Source organism: Stigmatopora nigra, chromosome 2, assembly GCF_051989575.1.
Source record: "Stigmatopora nigra isolate UIUO_SnigA chromosome 2, RoL_Snig_1.1, whole genome shotgun sequence".
Classification (NCBI taxonomy): Eukaryota; Metazoa; Chordata; class Actinopteri; order Syngnathiformes; family Syngnathidae; genus Stigmatopora; species Stigmatopora nigra.
This window is the reverse complement of record NC_135509.1, coordinates 2,059,941-2,075,690: the sequence shown is the minus strand read 5'-3', so window position 1 is coordinate 2,075,690 and position 15,750 is coordinate 2,059,941. Positions and strand designations below refer to the sequence as shown.

The following is a 15,750-nucleotide window of genomic DNA, read 5'->3' as shown; positions in this document are numbered from 1 at the left end:
CCATACTATACTATGTCGTTTTTTTAGAGAAAAAGCCTTACTATACTATGTCATTTTTAAGCCTTACTATACTATGTCGTTTTTTTAGAGAAAAAGCCTTACTATACTATGTCGTTTTTTTAGAGAAAAAGCCATACTATACTATGTCGTTTTTTCAGAGAAAAAGCCTTACTATACTATGTCGTTTTTTCAGAGAAAAAGCCATACTATACTATGTCGTTTTTTTCAGAAAAAAGCCATACTATACTATGTCGTTTTTTTTTCGGAAAAAAAGCCAAACTATACTATGTCGTTTTTTAGAGAAAAAGCCTTACTATACTATGTCGTTTTTTTAGAGAAAAAGCCTTACTATACTATGTCATTTTTAAGCCTTACTATACTATGTCGTTTTTTTAGAGAAAAAGCCTTACTATACTATGTCGTTTTTTTAGAGAAAAAGCCTTACTATACTATGTCGTTTTTAAGCCTTACTATACTATGTCGTTTTTAAGCCTTACTATACTATGTCGTTTTTTTTCAGGAAAAAAAGCCTTACTATACTATGTCGTTTTTTTTTAGAAAAAGCCTTACTATACTATGTCGTTTTTAAGCCTTACTATACTAAGTCATTTTTAAGCCTTACTATACTATGTCGTTTTTTAGAGAAAAAGCCTTACTATACTATGTCGTTTTTTCAGAGAAAAAGCCTTACTATACTATGTCGTTTTTTCCGAGAAAAAGCCATACTATACTATGTCGTTTTTTTCAGAGAAAAAGCCTTACTATACTATGTCGTTTTTAAGCCTTACTATACTATGTCATTTTTTCAGAGAAAAAGCCATACTATACTATGTCGTTTTTTTTTCTGAGAAAAAGCCTTACTATACTATGTCGTTTTTTCAGAGAAAAAGCCATACTATACTATGTCGTTTTTTTTCAGAAAAAAAGCCATACTATACTATGTCGTTTTTTTCTGAGAAAAAGCCATACTATACTATGTCGTTTTTTCAGAGAAAAAGCCTTACTATACTATGTCTTTTTTTTTCGGAAAAAAAGCCATACTATACTATGTCGTTTTTTCTGAGAAAAAGCCTTACTATACTTTGTCGTTTTTAAGCCTTACTATACTATGTCGTTTTTTTAGAGAAAAAGCCTTACTATACTATGTCGTTTTTTAGAGAAAAGGCCTTACTATACTAGGTCGTTTTTTTAGAGAAAAAGCCTTACTATACTAAGTCGTTTTTAAGCCTTACTATACTATGTCGTTTTTTTAGAGAAAAAGCCTTACTATACTATGTCGTTTTTTTAGAGAAAAAGCCTTACTATACTATGTCGTTTTTTTAGAGAAAAAGCCTTACTATACTATGTCGTTTTTAAGCCTTACTATACTATGTCGTTTTTAAGCCTTACTATACTATGTCGTTTTTTTCAGAAAAAAAGCCTTACTATACTATGTCGTTTTTTTAGAGAAAAAGCCTTACTATACTATGTCGTTTTTAAGCCTTACTATACTAAGTCATTTTTAAGCCTTACTATACTATGTCGTTTTTTAGAGAAAAAGCCTTACTATACTATGTCGTTTTTTTAGAGAAAAAGCCTTACTATACTATGTCGTTTTTAAGCCTTACTATACTATGTCGTTTTTTTCAGAAAAAAAGCCTTACTATACTATGTCGTTTTTTTAGAGAAAAAGCCTTACTATACTATGTCGTTTTTAAGCCTTACTATACTAAGTCATTTTTAAGCCTTACTATACTATGTCGTTTTTTAGAGAAAAAGCCTTACTATACTATGTCGTTTTTTTCAGAGAAAAAGCCATACTATACTATGTCGTTTTTCCAGAGAAAAAGCCATACTATACTATGTCGTTTTTAAGAGAAAAAGCCTTACTATATGTCGTTTTTTTTTTAGAGAAAAAGCCTTACTATACTATGTCGTTATTTTTGAGAAAAAGCCTTACTATAAAATGTCGTTTTTAAGCCTTACTATACTAAGTCATTTTTAAGCCTTACTATACTAAGTCATTTTTAAGCCTTACTATACTATGTCGTTTTTAAGCCTTACTATACTATGTCGTTTTTTCAGAGAAAAAGCCTTACTATACTATGTCGTTTTTAAGCCTTATTATACTATGTCGTTTTTAAGCCTTACTACTTGCCTTAAATGAAGAAAAACATGTTTTTAGACATTTTTTCAAGTATAACAAGAGCAGTTTTATTTGAGAAATACAGTAAGTGTTTCCATTCCAAATACAACCGTACACTAAAAAGGTAACAAGAGCGTGCGTTCTGTGTGGTGTCAAACGGGCTTTAAAAAACCCAACCCAAACTCTGACTGCGCCTTAAAACATTTTAGACGCTAAAAAAGTGTCAGCGCACGTGGCGAAAAATGGAACCAAAAAACGGAGAGCTCGCTTGGCGTACTGGACAACAAAAAGTCCATTCAACTACCAGACAAAAATTGGTTGTTAGTCCATCTTGGCTACAATAATAAACAAAGCAATATCACAATGTATGACATTTAAACTAACATGTCTTTAATTCCCAAATTTAGCTCTTACGTATGTCTTTTGGCAACAAAATGTAGATGGAAAAAAAATCTGGTCCTGTTCCTGCGCAATTCCAGTATGCAAAAATATCACAACCAAAAAATAAACAGTAAATTAGGCAAATCAAATGGTGCTACATTGAAAAATAAGAAAAACTAATGTGATACAGAGCTTTTTTTGTGCGAGAACAATACGCTTCTTTAGGAAATAAATACATAAACACTCACCAAAAAAGTAGGAAAAGCAAAGAAAAGGGCTGACATGTAAAAACTCTGAAAATGCCCCCAAAAAACCTGCTACACAAATGCTACAGGTTTACAAAATTCCAAACCAAAAACAAGTGGAAATCGTTAACAATAAATAGATATGAGATGAAATCTGCCAAATTTTACAGGAAAATTATGAATTATGGAAGTTGGACATTTGCCGCTAAGAATTTGTTATGTGACAGGCTGAAAAAAACAACCAAAAAACGTTAAGTGTACTTAGTAAACAGCTGACAATAACTTACGCTGAGGTAGCTTGTGGACCGAGCGCTAACCCGGTGTCGGCAGCTTGTTAATTTGAATTTTTTTGCATAATCAGTCCACCATCTTTTCCTAGCTCTGTAATAAAAAAAACCCAAAACTAAACTAAAAACATAAGGTTGTGTATGTGAAACAGGTCCATGGGGTTTAAGTCTGGGAATCCTGCCTACACCGCGTTGCCAACAACAATAGGACGAGGTACGTAGTAACACTTGTAACGATTTATTGTTTGCTGTTCTGTTAGGGAGTTGAACATAACGACGTTTAACTCTTCCACATCGTTTTGGATGAAAACGAAGACTTGAAGTGGACCAAGTTTGGAATCTGGATCTCATGTGAACAGGTAAAACTGATTCATTTTTTGGGGGGTGTTTAGAGTCCAAAGTACAGACAGAATTTAGCCGGTAAACTTAGCTAAATTATCAGTAAATGTAGCTAAATTTGGTCGGTTAACTTAGCTAAATTTAGTCGGTAAACTTAGCTAAATTTGGTCGGTAGGCTTAGCTAAATTTAGTCGGTAAACGTAGCTAAATTTGGTCGGTAAACTTAGCTAAATTATCAGTAAATGTAGCTAAATTTAGTTGGTAAACTTTGCTAAATTATCAGTAAATGTAGCTAAATTTGCGCAGTTACTTCCCCCATTTAAGATTAACGAACCTGGGATCGTTGTAGTTAATTATACTATCAAATATCACTGTTTTATTATACCAAATACAAGAACTTCTCAGTGCCGTTTTCTTTGGAGCTAAAATGGAAACGAACAATACAAAGTGCGATAAAGCAGTGGTGGCTAACAAAATGACTTGTGATTTAGAAAAACAAATAAAACATCAGCGGCGTTGTAGACCGATGGTGATTGGTCTGTTGTACCTGTCTCCAGGGGTGCATTCGCAACGGTCTGCTGGTGAAGATCGGATCGGAGTGTCCACGTGTCCCCAAAACGGAGATGATGTCTTGGCATCAAGCAGCATGGATTGAGAGTAGCACCCAAGTAGCACCTGGATTGGACTTTACCGTTGGTTGGCGTGGGTGGACACATGTCCTCTGGGTGGGGTCTTTTATGTGTCAAAGTGTTGTTTTCCTGAGACGATAGCACCAATAAATGTCTCTCGATGAATTCGTGTCTTTGTGGTCCCTCTGGAGAAACGATTTCGGGGGCAGTTGGCCCCCAAAGAAAATTTTGTCGTGGCCATCTCACGGGAAGTTGTCAAAATGCCGGATCCGCTCTTCCATTTCCTGAAGGACACAAATGGACAACAATGAGACGCTTGGTGAAGAAGTCCAGCAATGGGATCAAGACGGATCTGCACTACAAGTATTTTGTCTAATAAAAATATTATTTGAAGCTTCTAGAATGTCTCTGGTGTTTTGAATTTGTTCTTATAAAAAAGTACAAGTGCCTAAAATGCCATCAATGAATTCATAAATTCAGTAAACTTAGTAATAATATACATTAAAATGGCATTGAGGAATTTGTTTCTAATACGATTCCAATAAAGATTGTTTCAAAAAGTAGCAAACTTGATTTAAATAGAGCTCTTCCCTAAATACTGAAACAAAAACATTTATTCTAAATGATAGAATGTAAACGTAAGGTAGATATTTAAAGTGCAAATCCGGAACTGTAATTAATAACTGCACTAAATTTTCACATGAACAACTCTTTATGCCCATATTAGAGTTGGGCGATATTTTTAGTTTCAAACTTTAAACGTCTGTAAATAAGGAAATAAAGTACTTTGCTTTGTTTTCAAATATTAAAGTAACGGTTACCGTACTTTAAAATTAAAGAGAACATGAAATACGAGTTTAAAAAGTATTTCTGTTGTTCTGTGGGGCAATGAAGATATGATAACTTCATCCACACTAAAAAGTAAACAATAAAAACCTGCAGAAATTTAGACAGGCATTTTTATTTTTTATGAATTTCCCTTTAAACCAAAAAATTCTGTGCAATATGAAATAAAATAATCACTGAACATATCAGCATTGAGAAGCAACCTACAAAAAAAACATTAAATCACCTCATAAATGGCCTTTTACAAAAAAAAATAACATTAAAAAAATTGGATGTACTTATCAACCAACACATTTTAAGTTTAAAATTCCGTATTTGCACTCAAGTTATCTGTCGTACATTTATATTCAATCCTTTAGAATGTATATTTTAGCTTAAACATTTAGGTAAGAGTTTAATTTAAATCAAGGTTTGCTACTTTTCGCAAAAATATTTAATCAGAATCAAATTTAAACGAACATTTCAATTCCATTTAAATGTGTATTACTAAGTTTACTGAATTGACGAATTAAGTACAAGGTTCCACTTTGTCAATAAACGTAATTAGCAGTAATTTTTAAAATAATTGTGCGATAATTATCAACAAACTGCTAATTCTTTTAAATTGTGGTAACAATTTTTGTCCTATTGCCTGACCCTAAACTCAAAATTTTACGACTATTTTTTCTCTAAACGACAATACCACCTAGTGTTTCACTAACAATAATACTAAAGAATTACCTCCAGTAATTGTGTCTTGTCGTACTTTCTGCGATGGGCGAAGATACACTGGCTAAGCGCCGAGTAGAGTCTTTCCATCTGTTCCACGCTGAAACCTTGGCTCTTCAAGACCACCATGTTGAGTAGCACCTGTAGGAATAAATGTAAATACCAAATTTATGATAAACGCTCAAAAACGGCAACAAAATACAAACCAGATACATACTAAAGCCGGTTTACAGTTCATCAAAGCTAATCGTAGTCTTGCATTTCACAAAGACTTTAATTAAAACATCATGGATGGAAAAAGGCCCTTTAAATTGACCCCTGGTCTATTTTATTTTTTATTTTAAATCGAGTCGACTGAGGCACATTAATTAAAGTTCCTGACAAAGACGAGAAGAATTACAGTGGGCTAAAAAGGCAACGACTTTGCCTGAAAGATCACAATGACTTGACCAAGATGAAGTCGCCTGACGAATGGGATTTAATTATACACGCAGCCTCTAATTTATTTAGATTACAAAGGATGTTGATTACATTGATGAGTTCACTAAGAAGGAACTATCACAGTAACACAGAAAGCGAAGATTTATTTTGTTTCCCTGATCTATCCTATTCTGGGACCGGACGTTTGGTAGCCGGGACATATAGTAGCCGGGACATTTGGTCGCTGGTCAAATGTACTTAGATATTAAACAGTACTGAGATATTAAACTCACTCTCTCTCATGAATATAATTTTGAGAGCTGGTTTCAACTGTACTTAGATGTGAAACAGTACTCAGATATTAAACAGTGCTTAGATATTAAACAGTACTTAGATATTAAAGAGTAGTTAGATATTAAAGAGTAGTTAGATATTAAACAGTACTTGGATATTAAACAGTACTTGGATATTAAACAGTACTTGGATATTAAACAGTACTTGGATATTAAACAGTACTTAGATATTAAACAGTACTTAGATATTAAACAGTACTTAGATATAACAAACAGTACTTAGATATTAAACTCTCTTTCTTAGATATTATACTCTCTCTCTTAGATATAATTTTGAGAGCTGGTTTCAACTGTACTTGGATATTAAACTCTTTCTCATGAATATAATTTTGAGAGCTGGTTTCAACAGTAAACTCTCCATCACCATTTAACTGGCGACCAAAAGTCGTGCGACCAAAAGTCCAAGCACCATCCTCTATTCATAATAGTAGAGATGAAATCTGAACAATATAAATCAAACGAACTAAACAATCCATTCTAAAATCTATTTGATACATTAATTGTGACAACCTCAGTTAAGTCTAAAGCACAAAGTAATTCAAGTCATCCTTAGTTATGCAAAAAAATCCACTCCTCCAAATCAGACATCAGACTTTGCCACCATTATCTTCACTTACACAACCAAAAGAAAACCCCAAAGCCAAAAGAACTCTACTTCATTAGCACATTAAAAAAGTTTTCCCAATTGCTATTCCCGGCAGATCTACATCTCTCCACCAAAACATCGATAATAATAACTTTGACAACTTTGTCACTTTCCATTAGACATTCAAGGCAGCATAAGACAAACTCCTTCCCAAGATATGACACAAAAAAGTCCCTGTTGGCCTGAAATAATTGCCAGTCCCTTGTTAAGTAAAAAAAGCCAGTACTGAAGACTCCTATTAGCCCCTGCAAAAAAAAAAATAATACTCATCATTAGCTCTACAGTCCACTGAGCCCTACTCGCCACATTTTATAGCGCTATTTCCAGACCCTAACTCGTAAAAGAGTGCGTACACATCCAAAGAGGAGCTTTTTGGATATTCGCCACACCAAGTCATGAAGCCAGAACAAAATAGAGCACAATGAGGCATTTCCCCTTAAAAAAAATCTGCATAAAAGCTCTAATTGGCGTAATGACAGTAAATCTCAAGTCTGTAAAATCTCTATTTTGCGCATTTCTATCTCGTTTTAGGTGCACTTTGCTATTTTTCAGTTTTACTTCACATCTTTTCACCTTTACTATTTCAATGTTTTATAGAGCCACCTTTCCTATAAAGCTTTTTGCAGTATTGTGTTTTTTATGTGTGTATTATTTATATATATTCGCATTTTATCCTGCCTGATTTCTGTTTGATTCACTCCCCCTTTTTGATGCATTCTCCCACAGGCTGAGAGGCCTCTGATTGCACTTTCCTGCCTTTTGTCCACTTGGTCAGGGGTTTTTGTCGGAGACGGCGTGTCTTACAACGCGCTTGATGATTGAGTAAGTGTGGGGCTACACAAAAGGCCAGTAATCCCATGTGCTAAAGAGCACTGTGCTGACATGGGCCATTTAACCTCCATTTGCTGTTCCCTTTCTTTATACTCGTGTTACCTGCCATTGGGACAAGTTCACAAGCTTTTATTTAGACTAAAAGTTTTTTTTTAAACTAAATGCTAGGGGAAATACGAGATTTTACCTTTAGGGAGAGGTGGAATAAAGTAAAATGCATAAAATGTATAAAACATTACATTTACGGGTAGTAGTAGACTATAGAAGTACTACATAGGAGTGCATATTATTTGTTAATTCTTGTTTAGTCCAAATAAATTGGAATTGGTAGTTGTAGGCAGTCTTTCCAGTTTAAATAAATTAGATTAGATGTCTATTAATTATTGTCAATCGAGAAACTGAGTTAAAGCGATTAATTAAATGAAAAAAAGTCCTATCCTCATATTTTAATATAATAATCTAATGGTGGACAAAAGCACCAATAAAGCCATTAAATCCAGGACAGAGCCAACATTTTATGGATGCTAGTATTATTTTAGTAGATCAAATTATTCCGCATTCCACGCCTTTAATCTTGACATCATTAATAATCTGTTTTACATGCCAAAGTGTGCGGTTTTAACTGGAGATGGGCGATAAAATGATAACGAAAATTATGGTGAGATAGGTTAAAACGAAGTATGAACGCAAAACGACAATAAAGCAGCTAAAATAAGTGATTATGAGATGCAGGATGACCCACTAAAAAAAGGATTGTGCTCCTAAACTGTACATTTAAAGTCTAAGCATTATTTTCTCCATTAAAAAAAATCTAAGAAATTCTCCATTTGAATTACCTGTAGTTTTAAAAGTCTTAGCATTATTTCCTCCATTAAGAAAAATCTAAGAAATTCTCCATTTCAATTAATCCATCCTTTAAACAGCCGGCACAATTTATTCAGAGTGAAGACACTACTTAGCACCTACTTTTTAGGATAATAGTTTCAGAGGAAATCACAAGTTTCGATAAATTATACACAAACTTCCAAGTAGAAATCCCACTAACACTCGAAACTCAAAATGTTAGTCATTTTACTGTAAAAACGTGAAAAGATAACGATCAACAAAAGCTCCTGTGGTAGAATTTTAAACACACCACAAATTATCAAGACATGATTAAGGTCCCACTATTCCACTTCAAGACACCAATTTAGTTTCTTTTCCATAAAAACAATAAATGATGAATGAACAACGGTTTTCTTTAACCAAGTTTTGCTTCATGATAGCTTTTTAAAAAATAAAATATGGTCCGTGTGGCAAACACGGTAGCGTTCCTACAGGTAATGCAATATATTTAGTGTTAGAAAGGGTCAGGTACAATCACGACAAATCATATTATAGAAGTCGTTTTAGAACATTAGAATGAAATGCTTGGCCGAGACGAGGAAGGAACGAACGGTGGTGGTTGTGAGTGAGTGAGCCCTTCAGGGGTTGTCAACTCATCTTAAAATATGCAGCTGGGCCAGCTTGGCTTCCAACATCAAATCGCTAGAAAAATCCCCAGGACGCTTGATAGCTGTGAATTATCTGTGCTGGGTTTTTAAAGGAAGAAGGAAAAGGGGCTTTAAAAGCCCTCATGTGAGATCAACCGTCTAAAAAAAAGCATTCTCTAATATTTTCTAAGGACTTTTGGCATATCTAAAATGTATTTTTATCAAAGAAAAATGCACACCTGTGCATAGAAAGAAGAAAACCATCGAGTCATGAGCAAAAATCGGAGTTTGTGTACTTGGAAGAAGCCTTACTGAGAAGAGAAAATGTAATATCACTGCACGAGGTCAGTCAGCTTGAAGAAGAATTGCATCTATTTCTATTTGATTGGCAGATGATGAACTCTAGTATTATTATGTTCTTTTTTTTTGGAGATACAAACATGCTCCAGGGCTACTTTGCCTAAGGCAAAATGAGGCTCCCCCCCTGTTGTGATGACGAAGAGTAAGCGAAGATGAGAAAATGAAAGTGGGATGTGGTTGTTGTTGAGCAGGCTTGCGTTGAGAAAAGGAAACGGTGAAATCCTGTAATAACTCCGTGTCGCGTCCTGAAAGAATGCGTACTGTGCCGGCGGCGGCGTTGAGAAGAGAGAGCTCATTCTGGGCAGCTGTTAAAAAGAAAAAAGCATCGTCGGCAATAAGTGTGAGAGTAGGAGAGCGCAGGGGGGCTTGGAGATTGGGTATTTACTTCGTAAAAGCCTTCTACTGTATGGTTTCTTTGGAATAGGTTGATTGTTGGAAGGGGGTAAGGAGAGAATAAGAGCAAGGCTTTGGGTCTTGGTTAATTGTGTTTAGAGATTTAGGTAAATTTGAGGTTTTGGTGATGAAGAAGAATGAAACGTAGATGTTGGAATGATAGCAAAACGTTTAACTTTTGGTTCAGTCAGAGACAACTAAAACCTAGTTGGAAAAATTTGTATATGGATTCAAGAGAGTCAGAGAATTTTGATCTAGATACTAAGAATTTTTTAAGAAGAAACGTATGATGAGGACAGAGTTATGTTGAGATTAGGAACTTCTACTGTAAGAAATATCTGGTTCTTAAAAGCCTTCTGCATGGCTTCCTTACAATAGGTTGATTGTTGGAAGAGTTGGTAAGAAAATAATAAGAGCAAGGCTTTGGGTCTTCGTTAATTGCATTTAGAGATTTGTATAAGTTCTAGGTTTAGGTAATAAAGAAGAATGAAAGCTAGATGCTGAAATGATGGCAAAAAGTTAGACTTTAGTTTCAGTCACAGTCAGTCAACTAAAACCACGTTGGAAAAATTCGTATTTTGACTCAAGAATGTCGAAGAACTTTGTACAAGATACAAAGAACTCTTTAAGAACAAACTAATGATGAGGACTGAGTTACAAAGATTAGGAAATACTGTTCCAAAAAATATCTGGTTTAAAATCCGACTTGCAACAAAAATGAGGAACATCTCCATCAAGAACTTTCTGAGTCATTACAGTACACGATCATGGCTCTTAAAAATACACGGAAATATTCGTCGTCCTGGCTAGCCTCAAGTGTCAACTAACACCAAATTCCTTTTCGCGGAAGAGCTTTCAGAACCTCTTCCATCACCTTGACAGCATAGAATAATGAGCACCCCATAATCAATGAAATAACCGAGGGAAGGCTGACATCCCCAGCACAAGTCCTAATAAACAGCAGCGAGTATTGCGCCGCTTAAAAAAAAACGGGTGGCGCTCTTTCCCTAGCTAGCGCCAATGGGAAATTCAATTTGTTCCGTAAGCCGAGGGGATAAAAAAGCAATTATTCACAGTCTCCCTATTTTCACGATCTGTTTCTTAAAGATAACCCTCGTACCCCTCCCTCCGCCCCACGACACGCTTTAGCCACAAGCCGGCAGATTAGTGCCGTGTGTTGCTGTTCACAGTGGCGGACCGTCAGAGTCCAAAAGATCAGGCCAACTAAAAGGCCTGCCAATCACTTTGAGTGATGGCGTCGACAGCGTCATCCGTGTGGGACTCTGGTAGAAAGAAACCCACTCCATAATGGTTTGATGGCTCTATGTCACATTGGAAAGGGGGCTAGAAAAGTGAGGGTATGTCAAAAGAGTACTTCTTTTACGCCAATTACACCCAACACCCGCCTACAGTTCTGGAGGGACCCTACCGAGCTTTAAAAAGGTACTGATTTCCAGAACCCAATGTTCTGTTTTTTGTGGGAACTGAGTGGGTGACCAGCTCATGTTTTAGTCATGATGGTGTTGCCTAGTAGGAGATAAGGGGACTTTGTTGATTGGCTGAGGGATGGTTTGCCGTAATTGGCAACCCAGAGAGAAACTGTACCAGAAAAATGGCAGAAAAAAATGGGAGAGTTTTGGATAAGCCTGACAAAGTTGTTCAAGTGAAAAGGACAGCTGACAACCATCAGTTTGGGAACAGACCTATGGATAGTGGAGGTGCGGTCTTCCGTGAAGGGGCTTTGCTATTGTGTGTGATGTAAATCCCCTTTTCTGGAAGGGGAAGTAAAAAAAAATGTGGATTTATCTTTGCTTTGTTCAGAAATTTTAAGGGAAAGCAAAGCATGTATGAGGGTGAGGTCAAGCAATTGTTATTAGTTGACCTTCAAATTGAAGCATGATCAAGTATGACGGTCAATGTCGCTTTGAAGGTTGCCGTGCTGGAGGAGCTAATTATAAGCTTTCAAAAACAATTTAGTTTCAATTTGTTTTGGAATTGAGATGAAATACTTGGCAATTTTTGGGTGACGTTTTACTTGGGTGACATGCTGTGAGATTTCACTCATGTAAAATATATGCCGAGGCTGAGAGCACTGGTTTAAAGTACCTGCTTCGGAATGAAAGGCATTCAAACAAGTTTTCCAAAGGAGTGCAATTTGGAATTTGCTTGAAAATGGCTGCTACATTTCGCCCTTCATTCATGAAGATTTTTTACACCCAAATTACCATCGGCTGGTGAAATTTGAGGCCATTTTCTGAGGAAAAGGTCTTTCAAACATGCTTCTGATTGGTCAGTACCAGAGCTGAAATTCATCTGCAAAAAAAACTACATGGCTGTCCTTCTGCTCAGTTTCATTTTTCTGTTAAAATGTCTACCCAGGCACGTTAAACTTTGAAACTGCTCTATGGGGGAATTTTTGTAAAATTATAAGTAAAGAAGGGAGATAAAACGATAATTATATTAAAAACTTTTGCTAAAAATGTGATAACATGGAGCATGAACGCAAAAAAAACATTTTTTAAATAGTTAGTGATAAATATTGATATGTAAAATTTTGTAAAATTATAAGTAAAACGGGGAGATAAAACGATAACAATATTAGTAACTTTCGCTAAAAATTCAACCAAAAACAACATTATTACAACCAAAATAAGCTATTTTGAGATGCAGGACAACGCAAAGCTGATCCAGTAAATTATATATAAGTGAATTCTACCTGTTTTTTTATAGTTATTGTGATCAATATTGATATGTAAAATTTTGTAAAATTATAAGTAAAACGGGGAGATAAAACGTTAACAATATTAGTAACTTTCGCTAAAAATTCAATCAAAAAAACATTAGTACAATGAAAATAAGCTATTTCGAGATGCAGGACAACGCAGTAAATTATCTAAGTGAGTTTTCCCTTTCTTAAAATATTTCCATACATACACTCACTCGTTGCTAATATTGTAACGCATAAAACAAAATATAACTGTAATTTCCTTTTCCTTCGAGAAGCAAGAATCAAAACGTGCAAACTAACACGATAATCCATGCAGAAAATGGATGGACAATTGGCCACCTGAACCAATACCATTACTGTCAGAGATCTTTGGTAAAGCGTGTTCACTCTGCCAAGTAATCCCAGCTGCCACATTGCTCATGTAAATTAGCGTGGGAAATTAACCAAAATAGTCATTAAACACGTGCTGAGTGGCTTTAGCAAAAGCCAGCATTTTTTTTCTCTGCTAAAATATCTACTGAGTAAAACATTACATTATACATTCTTATTTTCACCCTCTTAAATCCTTCTCGCAATTAATGACAATCCAATTTATGGAAGGTACTTGTTCCCCTTTGTCCCTTGTTCTATAAATCTTTATTTCTAGCTATCTCCCTCCTTTAATTTTAAAACACCTATTTTCAAATTACCCTGTGTTAAATAAAACGCAAGCTTTTCATTACAGTGCGCCATCATCAAAAAAAAGTACTGCATGAATAATTAATTAACTTACCAAAAGTTGCTGGTGGTCAACCACGAGCGGAGGCGGGGGCGTCGGAGCCGGTTTGGAGACATCTTCCGTCTTCTGGACCGATGCTTTCAATTCGTCGGACGTGCGCCTCTTGCATTTCTTCGCCTTGGAGTCCCCTGTTAATGACATCAAAGGTTTTTTGATGGGAACAGAGCGAAGATTTTTCACATTCATCCAGCCCCCCAAAAAAATAAAAAAATCCCAAAACTCTGTAGTTGAAAGAAGGCTTTTACGATAGCGAATGATGGTCCGCTATTTAGTAATTGGGACCATCTTCTCAAATAAGCCCAAATAGGCTTTGGATGAAGGGATACGTGGACTTCAAAGGAAGCCAACAGCACCACCGTGTGATGCCAGAACTATTCGCTCTGACTGTCGGTATGATTTTAGGATGGATTAACATGTTCCTAGTTCACATTTAATGTCCGATGATACTAAGCTATATCAAAGATAATAGAATAAGAAGTGCAGCTTACAATACTACTTAATAATGAATTACTTTAACAGGTTATTTGAAGGCGATTACTAAGTAACTTCCCAAAATGCATAGACGACACTGTTAACATACTTGCTTCACACAAAATATTAAAGTTTAAGTCGTATGGCAATTCAAAAGGTCTTACGAAAAGACTACTTAAACTGGGATAGCCGAGTTTTTACATCAAATAGCTGCACCAAACTCTGAGCATGACCGGACCAGTTTGGTGCCCGGACCAGTTTGGTGCCCGGACCAGTTTGGTGCCCGGACCAGTTTGGTGCAAGGACCAGTATGGTGCAAGGACCAGTTTGGTGCAAGGACCAGTTTGGTGCAAGGACCAGTTTGGTGCAAGGACCAGTTTGGTGCAAGGGCCAGTATGGTGCAAGGACCAGTATGGTGCCCGGGCCAGTTTGGTGCCCGGACCAGTTTGGTGCAAGGACCAGTATGGTGCAAGGACCAGTATGGTGCAAGGACCAGTATGGTGCAAGGACCAGTATGGTGCAAGGACCAGTATGGTGCAAGGACCAGTTTGGTGCCCGGACCAGTTTGGTGCGCGGACCAGTATGGTGCCCGGACCAGTATGGTGCAAGGACCAGTTTGGTGCAAGGACCAGTTTGGTGCAAGGACCAGTTTGGTGCAAGGACCAGTTTGGTGCAAGGACCAGTTTGGTGCAAGGACCAGTTTGGTGCCCAGACCAGTTTGGTGCCCAGACCAGTTTGGTGCCCAGACCAGTTTGGTGCCCAGACCAGTTTGGTGCAAGGACCAGTATGGTGCAAGGACCAGTTTGGTGCAAGGACCAGTTTGGTGCAAGGACCAGTTTGGTGCCCGGGCCAGTTTGGTCCCCGGGCCAGTTTGGTCCCCGGGCCAGTTTGGTCCCCGGGCCAGTTTGGTGCCCGGACCAGTATGGTGCAAGGACCAGTTTGGTGCCCGGACCAGTTTGATGCCCGGACCAGTTTGGTGCCCGGACCAGTATGGTGCAAGGACCAGTTTGGTGCAAGGACCAGTTTGGTGCAAGGACCAGTTTGGTGCAAGGACCAGTTTGGTGCCCGGACCAGTTTGGTGCCCGGACCAGTTTGGTGCCCGGACCAGTTTGGTGCCCGGACCAGTTTGGTGCAAGGACCAGTATGGTGCAAGGACCAGTTTGGTGCAAGGACCAGTTTGGTGCCCGGGCCAGTTTGGTGCCCGGGCCAGTTTGGTGCCCGGGCCAGTTTGGTGCCCGGGCCAGTTTGGTCCCCGGGCCAGTTTGGTCCCCGGACCAGTATGGTGCAAGGACCAGTATGGTGCAAGGACCAGTATGGTGCAAGGACCAGTATGGTGCAAGGACCAGTTTGGTGCAAGGACCAGTTTGGTGCAAGGACCAGTTTGGTGCCCGTGCCAGTTTGGTCCCCGGACCAGTATGGTGCAAGGACCAGTATGGTGCAAGGACCAGTATGGTGCAAGGACCAGTATGGTGCAAGGACCAGTATGGTGCAAGGACCAGTATGGTGCAAGGACCAGTATGGTGCAAGGACCAGTATGGTGCAAGGACCAGTTTGGTGCAAGGACCAGTTTGGTGCAAGGACCAGTTTGGTGCCCGGGCCAGTTTGGTGCCCGGGCCAGTTTGGTGCCCGGGCCAGTTTGGTGCCCGGGCCAGTTTGGTCCCCGGGCCAGTTTGGTCCCCGGACCAGTATGGTGCAAGGACCAGTATGGTGCAAGGACCAGTATGGTGCAAGGACCAGT

General features: G+C 37.7%; 1 protein-coding gene across 1 annotated transcript in view; it reads right to left on the bottom strand.

Annotated features, from left to right (window-relative positions):
- Positions 1 to 2,493: 2,493 nt before the first annotated feature.
- The window catches only part of atad2b (ATPase family AAA domain containing 2B), a 55,490-nt gene continuing 42,233 nt past the window's right edge, over positions 2,494 to 15,750 (bottom strand). Inside the window, 3 exon segments of the mRNA XM_077743773.1 lie at positions 2,494 to 4,290; positions 5,573 to 5,701; positions 13,536 to 13,669. Coding sequence (XP_077599899.1) covers positions 4,249 to 4,290; positions 5,573 to 5,701; positions 13,536 to 13,669 — 305 coding nt within the window. The 3' untranslated portion in view covers positions 2,494 to 4,248.